At 42.8% G+C, this 15,442-nt stretch overlaps 2 protein-coding genes across 7 annotated transcripts in view; one reads left to right on the top strand and one right to left on the bottom strand.

The window, feature by feature from the left end:
* The window catches only part of ODF2L (outer dense fiber of sperm tails 2 like), a 604,788-nt gene that overhangs the window by 199,201 nt on the left and 390,145 nt on the right, over positions 1–15,442 (bottom strand). The window lies entirely within an intron of this gene.
* CLCA4 (calcium-activated chloride channel regulator 4) overlaps positions 6,914–15,442 on the top strand; it is a 38,637-nt gene continuing 30,108 nt past the window's right edge. The window contains exons 1-2 of one of the 2 annotated variants that reach the window (XM_085024206.1): positions 7,997–8,931; positions 15,177–15,419. In XM_085024206.1, the coding sequence (XP_084880332.1) occupies positions 15,264–15,419 (156 nt within the window). In that variant the 5' untranslated portion in view covers positions 7,997–8,931; positions 15,177–15,263. Of the gene's footprint in view, positions 8,932–15,176; positions 15,420–15,442 lie in introns of both variants that reach the window. The other variant, XM_085024207.1, reaches the window with a different exon arrangement.

Raw genomic sequence — 15,442 nt, 5'->3', positions numbered from 1 at the left:
GCGGCAATCAAGGGTGTCTGTTGATAGCTAAGGACTTAGGGGAGTTAACAGAAGACCAGGACTATCAGACATGCTTTCAGATCAAAGAACAAAAACATCTTCCCAGTGCAAATAGTAGCTTCCTAAACATGCAGTTGAAACACTATGTATGTTCTCTTCACAACTCTTGGAGGAAGGGAGTTTCAGCAACATTTCTTAAGTCTGCGAAGGTTTGTGTTCCTGGTGAGAGAAGCCTTAAGGTGTAAAATTTGGCTTCTCTTCTTGGCCCTGTTTTTTAGCCTATGGACAAGGTCAGCCTTCATAAGAATGGAAGTGACTCCGAGAGAAGAGAAACCAAGCAAGGACACAGAAGCTTCAAGACCTGGGTTTGGGCCGTTGCCGAGAACTAGCTGCGTCTTGGCCTTCCCACAACTTTTTGTCCCGTCCTGTTTTGGATCCTGAGTCAGTAAATTCCACTTCATTCCTGAAGTTAACATGGGGAAAATTTCTATTTATTGGCACTGAGAGTTCACACCAGCGAATGAGTAACACAAGTGCACAGGACACATGAAGCCCTGCAGGAGTTCAGGGGAGGGAGAGTTCTTGGACTAGAAGGCCAGGGACGTTTCTGGCCTTACCTGAGGTGAGACGCAGGTCAGACCAGATTTGGAGAGCTAGGCAGGCAACCATCTTGACAAATTGGAGAGGCATCTGAATACGAAGTGAATAAACTCAAGGTGCAATTAAAGTCTACACATAAAAATCACTATGGTAGAAAGAAAAAGTGCTTCCCAGACATGTCCAAGTCCCAGCGCTCACAGCTGTGAATGAGTTACCTTCACAGCAAAAGGGACTTGGCTGTTGTGATTAACTTAAGGACCTTGAGATTATCCTGGATTTTCAGGCGTGCCCAAGGTAACAAAAAGCATCCTTGTAGGGGAACTAGGAAGGCGGGAGAGTCAGAGAAGACGTGGTGATGGAAACAGAAGTCGGAAACAGGGAGACTTGAAGCTGCTCCATTTCTGGCTTTGAGGATAGAGGAAGAGGCTGCGAGCCAGGGGAGGCCGTGGCCTGCAGAGACCGGAAAAGGCAAGGAAACAGCTTCTCCCCTGGAGCCGCCAAAGGAAACCACCTGTCAACACGACACCTCAGCCCAGGGAAGCCCTCCTCAGACTTCTGACCTCCCCAATCTCAAGGTAATGAATTTGTGGCTTTAGATAACTCTTTAGGGGCAATTTGCCACAACAGAAAGAGGAAACTAACACAGCAGGACAAGAGTGACTTGATTTTAAACGATACGTCTCCTCCTCATTATAATTAATCCTGATTTATGAGTGTTCAGACTTTGAGACCTGGGCCCATGGGCCACACTCACCCAATGGCAAGGATTTCACCTGTCCAGCTTTGGGTATGGAGTCTGATTTACCCAACGAGACGATCTGTCCAAAGCTGAATTCATAAATTTGTTTCTGCTTCCTATTCCCTAACCTGCTGTTTTCTTTTTCTTATTTTCTTCCCTGAGTGAGTGAGAATAGGGTATCTCAACTCTCCACCAAGAGAGCCAAGGCAGAAAACTGGGAGTCATCTGCTTCTCTCTCTTCTCACCCCCAGTCGCCTAGTGCTAGAGAATGTACCCTGTGTGGACGCCCCACCCGACTGTCCCGCCGGCGCCACCTTAGACTGGGCATTGTCCTCTCGTCTGGACTGGAGCAGAACTTCATGACTAGTTGTCTTCCAAGCCACACAGCGGCAGGAGCCCCCAGCCCCTGACGAGCCCACCCTCCGCGTGCTGCTGGAGTTCTACACATCCGTTCACTCTAGCTGGGTCTTGTCCTTTCCTAAAAGCTTTCCAAGGTTCTGCATCAACTCCACAGTTGACGCCATAAAGTCTATTCTCGTTGCATATGGCATTTCGGGTCTTTCGCATAAACTCCTGAGAACTAGAACTGTGACCTGGTTGCTACGCAATCCTGACACCTGTCACAGGGCTAGGTATGGAGTGATTACTGAAAAAATTTTAAAATAAACTTCTCTATTTTTCCAGCATCCTCTCGGGCCACTCCTCGCCTTATCTGTAACAATGCGACACGCCAGACTTACCCCTGTTCCCCGGAGAGTCGATGCTCTTTCACTGGCATGGCTAAAATCCTGTTTTCTCTGGCAGGACTGCCTGCCGCCTTCCTTGTTACTGGGAAAGCACAGTCATCTGTCAAAGTCCTGCTTGGGCACTGCTTCTGCTTCAAGTTTTCTCTAACCACCTCCTACCTGCCCTCCTTCCTCCCTCCTTCCTTTCCTTTCGGGAATAGCTATCCCAGGGGTGTGAGGTGACGTCTCATTGGGAGGTCCCTCGCGTTCTGGACAGCACTTCTCTTCCTGGTCACTCTAAGTCCTCTCTATGTCACATGCTTTTCTTGAGTCTTAAAGGAAAATTTCTTTGAAGTCATATGGAAGAGTGACACTTCCTAGAGGATAACCTTCTCTTCATTTATGCATAATGACATAGCAGGGCTGAAATATTTGGTGTCTTGTGGTTAATACACAAAATTCACATTTTTCCTACTATATTGACCCTAAATTAGTCTTTGTCTCCTCTTGGCGTGAGTTCATTCTGACCTACTCTGTGTCTTCACTCTTTTAATCCAGCTGTTCAGACAACCCTGCCCAAGAATCACCAGTACATTAATGAAGAAACATGCTACTTACAAAATGTGTTTTCCAAAATCTAGGGGCAAATTTTAAAACATTTTGCATTATGCTTTTGATGTTTTCTCCCTTACAGATATATTCCCTTTAATCATCATCTCAAGGAAATTTACTTTTTAAAAGGAATGTAATAGATATTTTATTGACTTGTGTATGAAAAAGGTACTTTCCTAAAAGAAAATTAAAGTTCATCTGTTCTGTAACAACTTTCTGAATAAAATACTTCAAAGTATTTCCAACATGTTAAAAGTTTGCACTCCAGGGGGAAAATGCATTGCACAAAACTATGTATCTCACCAAATAAGGAGCTCAATGATAACTCTGAAGTTGGTTACATGAAGCACGTGTGTATAAAAAGAAGAAAAACAAGCAACCCAACTGAGAATTAGTTGAGCAAGCAGTTCATTGAAAGAGAAAGCTCCCCTCCAAACCATCACTACCTAGGGTGGTGGGGATCATCCAGGAATAAGAGAAGCATCTGAGCAAGTTCTACTAGAAGATTTAGAAAGTTTACTAAGACGTTAATGGAAAAGCTGGCTCTGTACCAAGAACCAAGGCCATGCTACCCAAGGAAATGCAAAGATGTGAATGTCTACCAAAGAAACTAGGTTAAGCAGGAAGGGTTACCTGAGCGCCAGGCCAACAGCTTCAACTTACTTTAATCAGAGAGCTAATTAATAACATACAAACTCAAAATATGTTAACTATGGTTAATAGGATGAGAACCGGTGCTTCTCACAATATCATGGGCATATGTGTCTCCTGGGAATCTTGGTAAAAGTAGATTCTGATTCAGTAGGTCTGGAATTTTCTTCCGAGATTCTGCAATTTCTAACAAGCTCCCAGATGATGTCAATACAAGTGGCCTATAGTCCACGTTTAAACAGCATGATGTACACGCATTCTTAAGTTCTGGCAAGTTGGATGGAAATTGCAAACTCTGGGACTTTCTATAAACGTCGTGCTTTTCTGATAAAAGAGCAGACGTTGTAGGCCACCACATTCCTCTGCTTACAGCACGGATGTGGGGCCTGCAGCTGCTGCGGCCATTCGTGATCCTGAGAGATAACTCACAAATCCAAGGCTGGTGGAGAGGAAAGCGTGTGTCCTTGATGCCACCGAGAAGCCACCGCACCAACCCTGGACTGCTGGTCAGCGGGAAAACAAATCCCTGTTTTGCTCAAAGCGCCTAGTAATTAAGCTGTATAACTGCGAACACTTCTGGTGACTACATATGCGCTAACCGTGAAGTATGGACAGCAAAGCCAGCAGGACGGGGGTGGGAGGGGCAGCAAAGGGCTGAGCCGGGCTGGGACGCGGTCTTCGCAGGGCACCTGCACAAACATCTCCTCCAGCAACAAAGTACCAAGACTACAAGGGACTAAAAATAACCGCAGGTATGCGCAGTTGGAACAAATGAGGAACAAGATACAAAAAGATAAAAAAAAAAACTAACGCCACTTCTGAGGAGCTGGGGGCAGAAGCAGAGTGCCGTGCATGCACCCTGCACACACACCATGGGGGGGGGAGGGTCAGACCTAGGCCCCCCCTCTGGCCAGACCCCTAGACCCACCCCCGCCCTCGCCCCGAATGAGGAACCAGCTAGCCCCTGCCTTAGGGAGTGAGCGAGGTCACCTGTTACTTGTTTTCTCTTCCTAGTACTGGAGCAGGAGCCCCAGCAAAGCCCTGACTGAATTTCTTGTCTGGTCTTGTATCCATTTCTATTAATGAAGGAGGCAGGAACCCTGGTCAGTAAGGACACCGGGTAATCCTCTGAGATAAGCTCCTTGGAAGAGGTAGGCGTCTACTGTAGACCCGTGACTCCCCGCTGTCTCAGGCCTGATCCGGCTTCTCCATGTCGAAAGATGGTCAGGGGTCTGCTTTCCTGACGCACTGACATTTGGGCAACGTGCAGACGGTACCCTCGGTGCCCCACAGGGAGACACACCCTTAATTCGTTTACGTCTGATAACTATTCTTCAAGACAGGTCATTATTATCCTCACTCTTGATGAGGAAGTTGAGGCACAGAGGTTAGGTAGTTTAATAGGTTCATCCGCTGACTGATGATAAACCTGGGGTCAGAACTCAGGCAGCACAACTCCAAACCCTGCATTCTTAACCTCTTTGTCTTAGCGCGGCCCCTCAAGATAAGAGCCTGGTATCTGCAGCTTGGAAAAGGAGCGCATATGGGCATGCGGATTTGAACACCCATCTCAGTAAACCTGAGTCTCCTGAGCGTCTTAACCCCAAGGTTGGAAATCACTCTCCTTAAGGCTGCCATCAGCGTGTCCAAGCTTGCAGCTCCACGTTATAAACATGTGGAGTTCTGAAGCCTCGGTTTTAGGCACATGTTCCATAGAGCTATGAACGGCTATGACTATAAGCAATCACTGCTAGAAAGTGAATATTCTAATTATAAAATAATCCTGGGTCATTTTAAAGACACTTTCTTAATCGACCAGGAAAAAGCCCTCTTCGTCTTCTCACTGGGGCAAGTGCGTGGGATTTAGGTCTTTATATTAGAATTAAAGTACAGGTACAGGCCATTTTATACCTCTGTGGTTTTGGCCTCTATTTCAAACATAATCTTAGTACTTATTCTTCCACCGTAAAATAAGAAAAAAGTAAATTTAAATTAAAATGAGATAAAATAAAACATTAAAATTCTATGCATTCTTTAGGTCTAATCTTAAATGAGCCATTCCCTGACTCCACCTCCAGCCCTGACGCAGAATTCTTTGCTGCTTCCTCCCTGCTATCATATGCTTTTATTACGGCATTTATCAGACTGTATTGTGGGCCTTCACAGGTCAGTCTCTTTCACTAAATAGTGGATTCCTTAAGCGCAAGCACTTTTTTATCTTCTGAGCTTATCACAAAGCAAATATTCCATAAATATTCAAGGGAGTTGTCTGAAGACTATACGATGTGTTACATAAGATGTTTTGCCCAGGCGAGATTCCTCACTCTCCTCAATTAGAGAAATATACGTCTTCTGGGTTAGGAAATAAAATTGCAAAATATGTGATGATTTGGTTTTTGCACTGGAATTTTATCTTTTTTTTTTTTTTGTATTCTTCTACAGATGCAACTTTGAACAAGCTATTAAAGCCCAATTTTCTCATTCATAAAATGAGAAATGGGATCTACTCATGGGATTCTTGAGAGGATTCAGTAAGTTAATAGATTTAAAGCATGTCATATAGTGCTTGGCATGTAGCAAATGCTTAATTAATATTAGCATTTGACAACTGAGGGCATGACCCTCTATCTTAGAATGGATTCACCAGAAGTAAGCCCTGAGACAGGAATTCATGTGTAAGCAATTTACTAAGGACGTTCTCAAAGCCGAAATGGCCAGGGAGGAGAGAGAGAGCGCGGAAAGTGGGGTGATGACCACAAACTCTGTCCCACGGAGGTGGCGTCGGGCTCATCCCATGGGGCCCTCCAGCGTGTAAATTACGCCTTGGGACCTGTCGCAGCCTGAAGCAAAGGGCACTCATCTGGGAGGACGTAAGCTACCTCTGGCTCTCTCTGCATAGACGGACAAAGCGGCTCCAGAGCCCCAGGGCCATCCTCCGGAGAAGAGTGGCAAGTGTGAGCTACTCACCGTCTCTGGTCTCTGCCTCATCATTTGCAGATGGAGGAAGATAATGCCCACACCAAGGAGTGATTATGAAGGCTAAATAAGTTAATGCAAAGTCACAGTAAGAGTATCTGATGTGGGTGCTTGATAAATATTAGTTCTCCCTAATCTTTATAGGATTCCATATAATTATATATATACATATAATTTCATGTAATTATATGTGTGTATAAAATGGATTGTAGAGACCACTATGACTATATTAATCTGTAAGTACTTGCTCCAGGCATAAAATTCTTTGGACAGACTTTCTCTTGAAAGCTATATTGTTCAAAGGGTTTTTTTCTCCTTTGTTCTTCCAATTCTCCTGATTACACAAAGAAAAATTCTTTAATTTAGGAGTCATATGTCACAACATTTATGTAGCATCTGCTAACATTACGACTCCTAAAACACCGGGTACCCAGAGACCAGGGTACAGCTGGTATGGTATAACAGCAACAGAAGCAGCAGCCAGGGAGTCAAGACGGACTGGCTCGCTGTGGGCGAGAGAAGAGTCCCACTGGGCGGCGAGTCAGATGTCACTTCCCTTCCCGGGACATGTGTTGCCATCCACAACCAGACGGCCTCTCAGGTAGCTCCTAGCTCCGGAATTCCAGCAGCAGCTACCCCAAAGCTCAGCTCCTCACTCCTGCAGTTTGGAGGATTTCCTGCGTTGAAACCCTGTTATTCTTCGAAGGACAGGGAAGTTCAGAAAAGGGAAATAGGCTGGACTGGTCAGAGAAACCTTCACGGGAAGTAGAATTTAAGCTAAATACTGAAGAATAAGCAGAAACTAGAAAGGTGAGTGTGGTCAAGGGTTTCATAGTGGAAAGTAAATTTTTTCCACAAAATATGAGTATACCTACTGATTAGAGGGAAGACTTACTACAGGCAGTGTTTGGGAGCCCAAACTGGAAACTATAAAATGACCAGATTTTGGTGTATTACGAAGCGCAAGTAAAGGCTGTACCGTATTCTGAACGAAAAGATAATCCCCTGAAGACTTAGAGAAAGGAAAGACGGCATCGTACCGAGACAATTCGGGGTGTGCAAAAGGGGTTGGAGCTGGAAAACCGGGTGACCAAGAATTCTGTAAGGAGGCTGCCAGATTGCCTGATTGTGAGATGAAAAATCTTTGCATATTGGAGGTTTTTTACCATTTGGTGAACACTGTAAAGATATTAGTTGAACAGGGCATAGTTCCTCTAATCATGAGAGAAAATGAGTCATCTCTGACTGTTCATCCCACATGGGGAACCTGCAGGCAGACTTCCTTGTGTTTATATTAAGACTGTGTAGCACTCTTCAGCCGTAAATACCTTTCCTGATCCGATCTGAATGTGACAGTTTGGGGGCAGGAGCAGGAAAGAGCTAAAGTACTACTCTGTAGAACAGAGAAAGCATTTGGAGTCCCAGGGATTTAACTATCCTGAAAAGAATGGCTGAGAAGCAGAGCGGGAAGGAGAAAGGAGGAAAGCCGGTCACTAAGCAGTAAGAGCGGCCACGAAGGACCCCTTCACGCTGGGATGTTTCACGATCACACAAGGATGTGTCATTTCATGAGGTTCCCTATTTAATTAATGCATGGGGCTTTAAAATGACAAACAATCCCAGCGACCTCCCTGCCAGAGTCTGGAACTAATTTGAAAATAGATACAGGAGTCATACATACCAACAAAATACTGAGTCGATCAGTGGTGAAAGTGAACTAAGAAATATGACTTGACCGAAAGCCACAGTTGGGATTTCTAACTTGGAAAGACCCTGCCTCCACTTTCCCCAAAGCACAGTCTTCAAGGCAGATCCTGAGACCTGACAAGGTCGGCAGGGAACTGACCGCAGCCTCACGCAAACTGGACACCAGCGGCAGGGAGAGCCTGCTCCCACACCCGCCCTTCTCCTAGAGGCCAGGAAAGTGGTCCCACCACGGTGTGCTCGGCGCGAGGATCTAGAGCAGCACACACTGGGCACGCTGGGCACAGGGAAGCCCAGAAAAGGAGGAAGGCGCAGTGCCACAGGGTGAATTCCAACCCCCCGCCCAGTTCTGCGTTGCTAGTGAGTACCACATAGGTAACAGGAATGCAGGGCTGCCTTCGGGAAATCACAGAAGCAACTCGGCTTTGCAATTCAGAATGAAGCTCTTTTCCTTTTGTGAAATGAAGATATTACAGACATCGTTCCTTCCAGGAAATCGAAAGTCAAATCACAGTTGAATGCCTGCCTCTTTTCACAAGGAAAGAAACTGGCTGTTACTGTCTTATCGTGTGACCAACTCATGACCTAAAAGTCCCGTGACAGGCGACCTCTGTGTCACCGTGGTAACCGGAAGGCTGACTCTCCCTGGAGAGAAGTCCCTGCTGTTTACTAAGCTCCCAGAGAGGAGGAGCGTCTGAGGCGGGAGGTTAATACGGAAAAAGAACCTTAAATTAACATCCCACTGTCTTTACTTGGCGAATTGCTTCTCCCTTCGAGAAATATGAGATTTCCCCACTCGCTGATAAATGTAAAACGTTTCCTCTGTGCCTCTGGGAAAACAGTGTGACCCATTCAAATGTGCACCCACCACGGCTTATAAATAAAACAGAAACAGTAGAAGATGGAATTATTAACATGGTAAAGGTAAGTTCTCCTCTAAATGCTCACCCATGCTGTTAAACCTATAGAATAGAAATGGTTACCCATAGGAATCTATTTTTTTTTTTTTTTTTGTCTTTTTAGGGCCACACCACGGTATATGGACATGCCCAGGCTAGGGGTCAAATCTGAGCTGCAGCTGCCAGCCTACGCCACAGCCACAGCAACGTCAGGTCTGAGCTGCGTCTGTGACCTACACCACAGATCACAGCAACGCCGGATCCTTAACCCAATGAGCAAGGCCAGGGAGTGAACCTGCGTCCTCATGGATTTTAGTCAGATTCGTTTCCTCTGAGCCACAACAGGAACTCCTGGAATCTATTATTAATCAAACTTTACCAACCATTTTCCTAAGTTATTATCTGAAAACTAAGCAATAAAAATATGTATTTTGAATAAAGATTTTTATATGTAATAAAGGTATTAGGTAGAAACAATTCGTCGTAATTACATATGCAAAAATTTTAAACAATTTTGAATACTCCATATATCAACCTAGAGTTCTTATACAAAAGTGAAATAAAAATTAGCACAACCAAATCCGAAATTACTGTATGATATTTGAGGACACAGGGAGGATTTAAGGAAAATAACCACAGCATTAAATGTTCAAAATTCCACAATCCAGGGTAAAATTAAAGAGGAAATCAAAACTAAAATGAAAATTATGTATCAATAAATGACACATATCCCAGTGGAACAAAGCACTGTCTATTTGGAGCTCGATATATTGAAACTTGTGGATGTGGCCGACACAGTATTCCATGTACTTCTTTCACATCTACTCCTACACAATAAAAGACAAAATGAACGAGGAATCAACTTGAGAATCCAGAAAAAGAGCTGTATTATAAATCTAAAAGTAAGGAAAGCGATAACTAATAATAAGAGAAGTTAATGAAATAATAAGCACCAATAACAACAGTAACCAAAAGCAGTAAAAAATAATTTTTAAATGTATCATTTCTGCGGCTAGTACGTGTAGAGGAAAAAATCTTTCTCGTATAACCCCCAAACTGAAATCTAATTGCCTGCACATGCGCATCAATCAGAGAACTCTCAGGTTGGAGTTATTCTGCACTTACAACTACATCCCTCCTCCACGAGAGCCAGTCACTTCTCTACCAGTCACCGCCCAGGCTTCCTGACCTCACCCCCAACCACCGCTGGCACAGTCGTGATGCTCACGTCCCATCACGCGGTTTGCTTAATAAACCTTTAGGGCAACTCACTTCTAAAAAGCGGTATCATTATAACGACACTGTCGTGAAATTACAAGTCTGACGTGTTGGGCAACAGCTAAATGTTTTCAAAGCTCCTTTTGGCCCAATAATAGACAAGGACGTGCAACCGTTCTGAGTGCCCTAAGTGAGCTTATTCCCCTGAGCATGATTTAACTTTGACCCGCTTAGCACAAGAAATCCCCTTTCTGATTTTTGACCAGCCAGCCTTTGTCCCAAATGCCTACCAGAGGTTGAGTTGATGTGGCCCTTGTGCCTGGGCAGCCAGCTGGAATCTGGAAGAGGCCAACCAGCTGTGGACGGTGATGGCTCTGAGTTCCTCACTTCCTTCTTGGGAAAGGGTATTAGAAATTCATCAAGGGAGAGAGAAGGAAAATATGCCAAGGGCGTTCAGTCCTCTTAAACCCCGAGGAGGCCCCTTTTTAGACCCCACAAAGCGTCATTCCCTTCTGTGCTGTCAGGAACGAGTAAAGGAGACTTCATACATATTTGCCTGTTTCATGGGGCTGCATGTCCAGTGCTCAGAGGGGGCTTTTCCCAACGTCTCTGGTAAAGATGAAGGATCTCTCTTTCAACCTTCTGACCAAGAGTTTCCCTATGTTATTGAAGGAGCAATGGTACCACATTGCTATACGGTAGTAATTGACAGAGCACTGTAGATAAGCTATAATAAAAACTTCTAAAGAAATAACTTACATGTCCCCCAGACGCAACAGAGGACCTTTCTCCAACGTTTCAAAGATCTTAAACAAGTTTTTCTTCAGGCAGTGTGATATGTTGTCATTTGAGGTTAAAATGATAATCATTCACTAATTCAGTCAGCCCATCAGTCAAAAAAATTTCCTGTACACTGACCCTATAGGACGAGAACAAGCTTGATTTTTTTGAAGCGGGATTTCAAGGAAAGGTAGGAAGCACTAAGAAAGGAGTTAAGAACCTGAACCTTGGAGTTCCCGTTGTGGCTCAGTAGTTAACGAATCCGACTGGGAACCATGAGGTTGCGGGTTTGATCCCTGGCCTTGCTCAGTGGGTTGAGGATCCGGCGTTGCCGTGAGCTGTGGTGTAGGTTGCAGACACGGCTCAGATCCTGTGTTGCTGTAGCTCTGGCATAGGCCGGTGGCTACAGCTCTGATTCGATCCCTGGCCTGGGAGCCTCCATATGCCACAGGAGTGGCCCAAGAAATGGCAAAAAGACAAAAAGACAAAAAAAAAAAAAAAAAAAAAAAAGAACCTGAACCTAATACAACATTGTAAATCAATTATACCCCAATGAATTTTTTTTAAAAAAAGAAAGGAGGCCAGGAAGGGAACCAGGGAAGATGGCCTAGGGTGTATTTGTCAATGCCCAACCCCTACTCATCTAGGGAACCCAGACATCCCTGAAGTGGCCAATGCGACAGCTCCACCTTGTATCTGGCACTTCAATATTAAGTCTATGCATGTGCAATTATCCCATAATATTCTCGAGGGAATGGAAAGAAGATATGGGATGCTGCCTAAGAGGTCAGAGTCTGGGCACATATGATACAATTTTTATCTTGATAAAAATCTCTTGCTTGTTCAGAATGCACCACTGGTATCCTCCTCCTAAGCTGTTAAAGGTATTTTCTATTTTTAGCTCTCTTTTGGACTTCTGATGAGTTCTGGCACCTTTTGCTCTAGGACTAGACCTTCTTTTATTAAAATTTTTATTATAGTTGATTATAATGTTCTGTCAATTTCTGCTGTACAGCAAAGTGACCCAGTTACACATATATATGCATTCTTTTTCTCACATTGTCTTCTATCATGTTCTGTCACAAGTGACTGTATATAGTTCCCTGTGCTGTACAACAGGACCTCACCGCTTATCCATTCTAAATGTAAAGGTTTGTATCCTACTAACCCCAAACTCCCTGTCCATCTCACTCCCTCTCCCTCCCCCTTGGCAACCACAAGTCTCTTCTTCATGTATGTGAGTCTGTTTCTGTTCTGTAGATAGATTCCTCTGTGCCATATTTTAGGTCCCACATATAAGTGATATCATATGGTATCTCTTGTTCCCTTTCTGACTTACTTCACTTAGTATGAGACTCTCTAGTTGCATCCACATTGCTGCAAACGGCATTATTTTGTCCTTTTTTATGGCTGAGTATTATTCCATTATGTATATGTATCACATCTTCTTAACCCATCTGTATGTCAATGGACATTTAGGTTGCTTCCATGTCTTGGCTTTTGTGATTAGTGATGCAATGAACATAGGATGCATGCAATTTTTTGAACGAAAGTTTTGTCCAGATATATATCCAGGAGTGGGATTGCTAGGTCACATGGTAGTTCTATATTTAGTTTTTTGAGGAATCTCCATACTGTTTTCCATAGTGGTTGCACCAATTTTATCCCCACCAATGGTGAAGAAGGATACCCTTTTCTCCACATCATCTCCATTTGTTATTTGTTGTTTTGTTAATGATGGCCATTATGACTGGTGTGAGGTGGTACCTCATTGTAGTTTTAATTTGCATTTTTCTAATAATTAGTGATGTTGAGCATTTTTTCATGTGCCTGTTGGCCATTATATGTCTTCTTTGGAGAAATGTCTACATAGGTCTTATGCTTATTTTTCAATTGCATTGTTTGTTTTTTTTTGGTATAGATTTGTATAGTTTTTTGTATATTTTGGAGATTAGCCCTTGTTGGTTGCATCATTTGCAATTATTTTCTCCAATTCTATAAGTTGTCTTTTAGGTTTTTGTAATGATTTCATTGCTATGCAAAGGTTTGTAGGTTTGGTTAGATCCCACTGGTTTATTTTTGCTTTGATTTCTGATGCTTTGGGAGACTGACCTGAGAACACATTTGTAAGGTTGATGTCAGAGAATGTTTTGCCTGTATCTCTTCTAGGAGTTTGATGATGTCTTGTCTTATGTTTAAGTCTTTGAACCATTTTGAGTTTATTTTTGTGCACGGTGTGAGGGTGTGTTCTAGTTTCATTGATTTACATGTGGCTGTCCAGTTTTTCCAGTACCACTTGCTGGAGGACTTTTTCCCCATTTCATATTCTTGCCTCCTTTGTTGAAGATTAATTGACCATAGGTGTCTGGGTTTATTTCTGGGTTCTCTATTCTCGTCCATTGGTCCGTATGTCTGTTTTTGTACCAATACTACACTGTCTTGATTATTGTAGCTTTGTAATATTGTCTGAAGTCTGGGAGAGTCATGCCTCCTGCTTTGTTTTTGTTCCTCAGAATTGCTTTGGCAATTCTGGGTCTTTTTATGGTTCCATATAAGTTTTTGGATTGTTTGTTGTAGTTCTGTGAAAAAAATGTCATGGGTAATTTGATAGGGATTACACTGAATCTGCAGATTGCTTTGGGTTGTACGGCCATTTTAATGATATTAATTCTTCCAATCCAAGAGCACGGACTATCTCTCCATTTTTTGAATCCTCTGTAATTTCCTTGATTAATGCTTTACAGTTCTCAGCTATAAGTCTTTCACTTCCTTGGTCAGGTTTATTCCTAGGTATTTAATTATTCTTGGTGTGATCTTAAAAGGTATTGTATTTTTACATTCATTTTCTAGTATTTCATTGTTAGTATACAGAAATGCCACTGAATTCTGAGTATTAATCTTTGCTGAATTCATTGATCAGTTCAAGTAGTTTTTGTGTGGAGGCCTTAGGGTTTTCTATATCCAGTATCATGTCATCTGTATATGGCGATGACTTAACCTCTTCTCTTCCCGTTCGGATGTGATTTATTTCTATTGCTTGTCTGATTGCTGCGGCTGGGACATCCAGTACGATGTTGAATGACAGCGATGAGAGTGGGCATCCTGGAGGACTAGACCTTCTACATTCATCCTCACAACTAACCTCACTCCTTTTCTCTATTTTAAAAGCTCCTAATATGTTATTTGCCTTATTAAACAATATTGCCTTATTATGAAGTGACTAAATCTGGAGTAAAAATATTGGGTTCAAATACTGTCTCTGCTGTTTACTAGCTATGTGACCCTGGCAAGTTGCTGAAATTGTGTGCTTCAGTTTCTCCAAAACTAAAATGAAGATAATATACATACATACATCCCAAAGTTGCAATGAAGATTAAGTGGGAGAATCTATGCCCTGGCAAAACTGAGTAAATATAAACTATCAATATTATTTACTCTGGCTCAATAACCAACACATACCAGAACTTTTTTTTTTTTTTTTTTTTTTTTTTTTGTAGGGCCGCACCTGTGGCATATGGAATTTCCCTGGCTAGGGGTTGAATCAGAGCTACAGCGGCCATACTACACCACAGCCACAGCAACATGGGATCCAGTCCACGTCTGTGACCTACACCACAGCTCACGGCAACAGTGGATCCTTAACTCACTGAGTGAGGCCAGGGATCCAACGCACATCCTCATGGATCCTAGTCGGGCTCATTACCGCTGAGCCACAGGGGGAATTTCCTACTAGACTTTTTTGATATACTTGTATGAAAACAAGTTCTATTCATTCTTTACTGGACAGGATTCTTAAAAATTTATCAAATCTGCCTTAATTTATCAGCCTTTAAATTTAGATTTCAAAGCTACCTCATCTAATTTGGTACTACTTACATTTAGTAATCTTATATTTTTTCTATTGTTTATACTGTAACTAATGTAAACGAAAATTACATCACTCTGTCACCTGAATAATAAAATTAGTGTTACTGTTTCTATTAGTTTCATTACAGCATTGTATTTATTTTCATATTGCACTCTTCAGAAAATACAAACTATGTTATATAGAAGAAATTAGCCGTAATTAGAAAGTATAAAAAATGTATCCCAAATGGAGTATGTACAATATATTTTGTAAAAGGATCTGAACTCTGCTATGATTCAGATCATTTTTAGAATAACATACAATAAAATGATTGTGTAAACTGAAGTCAAATATTTTCCCACATATGTAACGTTGACCTTTACACAGTCAATGCCCCATAATCAGCCAACCTTGATAATGTCTAGGAGCACATATATATATGAAAAGATTAAAGGTGAAAGAAAAGCCTCTTGAACAAGCCAGCCCTGGGCCAGGACGACTCAAGAGGGAGGATGGGTTTCTTCAGCTCTGTCCTCCTCTTGGTCCTACACCTGCTGCAAGGGTCCAGAACTTCCTTGGTTCAGCTGAACGCCAATGGCTACGAGGGCGTCCTCATTGCTATAGACCCTGCTGTGCCAGAAGATGAAACACTCATCACAGAGATAAAGGTAAGGAAGGAATGGAATTCTCT

Source organism: Sus scrofa, chromosome 4 (assembly GCF_054392235.1).
Source record: "Sus scrofa isolate SSC_HxYL_T2T_F1_AM1 chromosome 4, Sscrofa_HxYL_maternal_Yorkshire_Landrace_v2.0, whole genome shotgun sequence".
Taxonomy (NCBI): Eukaryota; Metazoa; Chordata; class Mammalia; order Artiodactyla; family Suidae; genus Sus; species Sus scrofa.
Note: the sequence above shows the minus strand (reverse complement) of the source record. Positions and strands in the feature narration are given on the sequence as shown.